Genomic DNA, 4,346 nt, shown 5'->3' with positions numbered 1-4,346 from the left:
TCTATCTAATCAGCTATCAAAGGGACAGCCACTTGGAAATAACTAAGTGTGATATAAACAGATAGTTTACAAGAAAACCTATGAAAACCTTCCTTGTAGAAAAACAATTCAGACAAAAAAAAGGATTCTCACATTTAATACAAAATCCATATATATGGGGAAAACATGAGCGATGCATTAAAACAATGAACCCCAGAGATGACTAAGGCAGGCTTAAGGCTAGACAATGTTGGCAGAAAAAGAGTTAACCTTTTTAAGCAGCAGACTCAATGTCTTATCATAGATAAGGGTGCATTCTAGTGGCAAAATCCATGCAATGCAGGCAGTCACATTCATGCAGGAGCTGAGAAGCAATCTAAGGAATATGGAACTGGGGGCGGGGGCAAGGGGGGCTCTGATATTTCATTTAAATCTCATGAAGAAACGGTCGATCCCTTTCAATTTCTCCCTGTCTGAAGGCAGCATCACTTAGTTGACTTAAAGAATACAGAACCAAGCCCCCAAACCCTGTTTTTTGTTGCCATTGTTGCTCAAGGTGTATTGTGTCTGTTAACAGCAGTTCTGGAGCGTCAGGGGATCGGGTGAAGTATTTATTAGTGGAGATTTAGTGCTACAAAAGTTAATCTTTACAAATAATTAATAAGTGCTGAAGGACTTTATTGTGCGCTAGGGTGAAGGGATGTGGCCTGACCATTTGTGTTTAGGAATGCTGTGTCCCTACCAGAAGTCTGGCTTTTTTCACATGAGGGGGTGGGCAGGGGAATTTATGGGGAAGAACAGGATTGAGATAAAATGGACAAATTGTGCTTCGCGTGGCAAAATTCCCCTTGCTTTCTGGCGTCCTGCAAGGCACAGCTCACTTTTCCAGAGAGGAATCTAACACAGTTCTTGCAGTCGGCCTATCCCTGCCTCATGTCATGTTCATCCTTCAGTTTTATTAACTCTGTATGTTTTCCATGCAAGGAATTTGTGTCAGCAGCACAGGTGTGCATGCAAAGGAGAATATCTTTTTATCAGGTGTACAGCTGTGTAATCACACCAGTGCACAGTTAGGAATGTTCTCTGCTCATTTTGTAGCTACAGTCTTGAATAAGTGACCGTGTTAACACGTGGTACATACATGTCATACTTACAACTGATGGACTCCTATGCACATTGTCTCCCTTATTTAGAGCCCAGTCCGGGGGGGTTCATGATGTTTTGCTGATGATAAGTACTATGCCTGATAGCCAATGTTTGCAGGATTGGGCCCTGCGTGATTTAAAAAGTCATTAGAACTTCAGTGGGCAATCAGAACAACAGAGCACTCTGCAATATCTCACAGACAGACATGCCAATCCCATGGAAAAAAACGCAGAAATTGGGCTTGGTTTTGGCTTAATTGGCTTGTGAGTTGCTTGTTGGCTAGTTTTTGGCTAGCTGTTTGTTGTAGCTTGTTGCTTCTTTTTTGTGATCGGCTCGCAGCAAGCAGGGCAAGGGAAGGGGGGCAATCAGGGGGAAAGGGGGCAGAGAGTCAGAGGTGCACAGCAGGCCCACCGCAGTCCTAGACTGCACACGGGAGGGATCTAGTCACATAGAGTGTTGGGGTTCTTCTTCTGAAATGGGACTAGCTTGATTTTTGGCTTATTGTGAAAGTCGGGGGGGTTTATTTACCGTGTGAAAGTTGGCAACTGTGCTCACAGAGGTTCCCAGACAAATCCTCTCTCAGTATTTCTCTCAAGCTGCACTCCTAACCGTCCAGCGTTCTTGGGGAAATCGGAACAAGTTCTTTTCATGACCCTCCCTTCTCCCCCACCTCCAATTATATTATCGTTGATCGTTGCCCAGGGTTTGAAACCTAGAAGTCAAAAGCTGCAGCCCCCACCCCCAGCCACTCTGAGTGTGCACTGACATTGCCCGAGTTCTGGCACCCATCCAAGCTGAGGTGTCATTGGGATCTCAAATTGCAGCTAAGGGCTGGCAGGCAGCCAGGGCAGTCTATTTAAAAGACAGCCCTGCTCGGCAGTATTCAGTCTCTTTAGAAACTTCTCCGGGGGGAAAGTGTTGAGCGATCTACAAAGTGGAATTTTTTCCTCCTTTTTTTTTTTTTTTCTTTTTTTTTTTTTTTTTTTTAAAAAAAAAACCTCTTCTTCTGCAGCCTTTGCAAAAAAAAAAAAAAAAATCCAAACTTTTGCAGAAAACTTTTCTTGACAGACCTGGAAGAGGAGGGGGAAGCAAAGAGACCCAATCAAAACACAAAAATGTGCTTTCAACCAACCTCTGCAGCCGCCTAGCGCTACCTGCTCTGCAGTATTTCGTTATTATTTGCTGCGCTCCTGCCAGGAGCCCCTTCCCCAAAATAACTTTGCTCCCCACTTGCCCTCCTCGCCAAGCTTTGGAAAACTGTTGGGGGGCCGGCGGGGGAGGGAGGGTTTGGGTACCAGTCACCCCCAGTTTTTTGCTGGCTTATGATTCCCTCCCCCCACCAACCTGTTGCAGCAGCTCTCAGCCTTGCAACCAGGCTGTGCAATCTGCTTATTTTGAAGGCAAAAAAATAATTATTCCTGGGACTTTTTCGGTGCTTTGTTGTTGTTTTTTTTGGAGTTTAGAGGGGGATTTTTCCCCACCCCTCCCTTAAAAAACCAACTTCGCCTCCTCGCTCCTGCCCGCGCCTGGAAGATGCTCCTGACCCTCTGCCTGCTGCTGGGCATATGCCTGGGCTGCTCCCAGGGCTTGGGCTCCTTCGTGCACTGCGAGCCGTGCGACGAGAAAGCCCTGTCCATGTGCCCGCCCAGCCCGGCGGGCTGCGAGCTGGTGAAGGAGCCGGGCTGCGGCTGCTGCATGACCTGCGCCCTGGCCGAGGGACAGTCCTGCGGCGTGTACACCGAGCGCTGCGCCCAGGGGCTGCGCTGCCTGCCCCGCCAGGGCGAGGAGAAGCCCCTGCACGCGCTGCTGCACGGCCGGGGGCTCTGCCGCAACGAGAAGAGCTACCGGGAGCAAGTCAAGCTGGGTGAGTGGCGGCGCCGGGTCCCGCTCGGCCCTCGGGCGGCAGCGCCTGCTGCGGGGATTGCACCTGCCCCCTTCCCCGGGGTTCGCCAGCTGTGCCCCCCCATGGCATTCCCGCTGCAGCGCCTGCTGCGGGGATTGCACCTGCCCCCTTCCCCGGGGTTCGCCAGCTGTGCCCCCCCATGGCATTCCCGCGCTGCAGCGCGCTGCTGCGGGATGCAACGCCTGCCCCCTACCCCGGGTTTCGCGCAGCTGTGCCCCCCAATGGCAATCCGCTGCAGCGCCTGCTGCGCGGGGGGGATGCAACACTGCCCCCCTTCCCCGGGGTTCGCATCAGCCTGTGCCGCCCAATAAGCATCCCGCGCCAGCGCCGGCTGCGGGGATTGCACACCTCCCTTTACTCAGACCGCCCGGCCAGGTTCGAGCGCAGCGTGGGCCCCTCCTTCTGGTCACGCTTCAAACTCCCGGGCGGAGCGCGAAGGAAGGACCGGTATTACGTGCCAGTGGCCATTGTCCCGCTCTGAGCGGAACCTGCTGGCGGGCGCGGGATTGCACCTGCCCCCTTCCCGGGGTTCGCTCAGCTGTTGCCCCCCCATGGCATTCCCGCTGCAGGCGCCTGCTGCGGGGATGCCAACCTGCCCCTTCCCCGGGGCTTCGCCAGCTGTGCCGCCCCCATGGCATTCCCCCGCTGACAGCGCCTGCTTCGCGGGGATTGCAACCTGCCCCCTCTCCGTTTCGCGGGGTTCGCATCAGCTGTGTGATATTCATGTGTACTGTGGGTGGTCCTCTCTCCTGCTTTAGAGCACAGTATACACCAACCCATGGGCATTCCCCGCCTGCACGCGCCTGCTTGCCGGGGATTGCACGAACCTGCCCCACCTTACCTTCCCACGGGGTTTCGCAGAATAAACAGTGTGCCACCCATGGCATTTTTCCTTTCCCGTGCAGCGCCCTGCTGCGGGGATTGCAACCTGCCCTTCCCCTCCCCCCCCGGGGTCGCAGCTGGTGCTGGATGCTCCAGGCCACAATCTGCGCAATACCTCGACGACTGCCTTACCATGGGCATTCCAGCTGCAGAGCCCCTGCTGCGGGGATTGCACCCTGCCCCGACTCCTTCCCGGGGTTCGACCCAGCTGTGCTCCCATTGGCATTCCGCTGCAGCGCTGCTGCGGGGGATTGCACTGCCCCCGCCTTCCCCGGATTCCGTCGTTCACTGGCCCCCATGCGCATATTTCCCCCGCTGCAGCCCCTTGCGGGGGGGATTGCAAACCTGCCCTCCCTTCGCCCCAGGGTCCCCCAGCTGTGCCCCTGGCATTCCCCCGCTGCAGAAGCCCTGCTTGCGGGGCATTGCAACGCTCGCC

General features: G+C 54.3%; 1 protein-coding gene across 1 annotated transcript in view; it reads left to right on the top strand.

Annotated features, from left to right (window-relative positions):
* The first annotated feature begins 2,464 nt into the window (after positions 1–2,464).
* The window catches only part of IGFBP5 (insulin like growth factor binding protein 5), a 27,415-nt gene continuing 25,533 nt past the window's right edge, over positions 2,465–4,346 (top strand). The window contains exon 1 of the mRNA XM_032764429.2: positions 2,465–2,989. Coding sequence (XP_032620320.1) covers positions 2,659–2,989 — 331 coding nt within the window. The 5' untranslated portion in view covers positions 2,465–2,658. The remainder of the gene's footprint in view (positions 2,990–4,346) is intronic.

Source organism: Chelonoidis abingdonii, chromosome 10 (genome assembly GCF_003597395.2).
Source record: "Chelonoidis abingdonii isolate Lonesome George chromosome 10, CheloAbing_2.0, whole genome shotgun sequence".
Lineage (NCBI taxonomy): Eukaryota > Metazoa > Chordata > Testudines > Testudinidae > Chelonoidis > Chelonoidis abingdonii.
The sequence above is the reverse complement of the archived record's forward strand: the minus strand, read 5'-3'. Positions and strand labels throughout refer to the sequence as shown.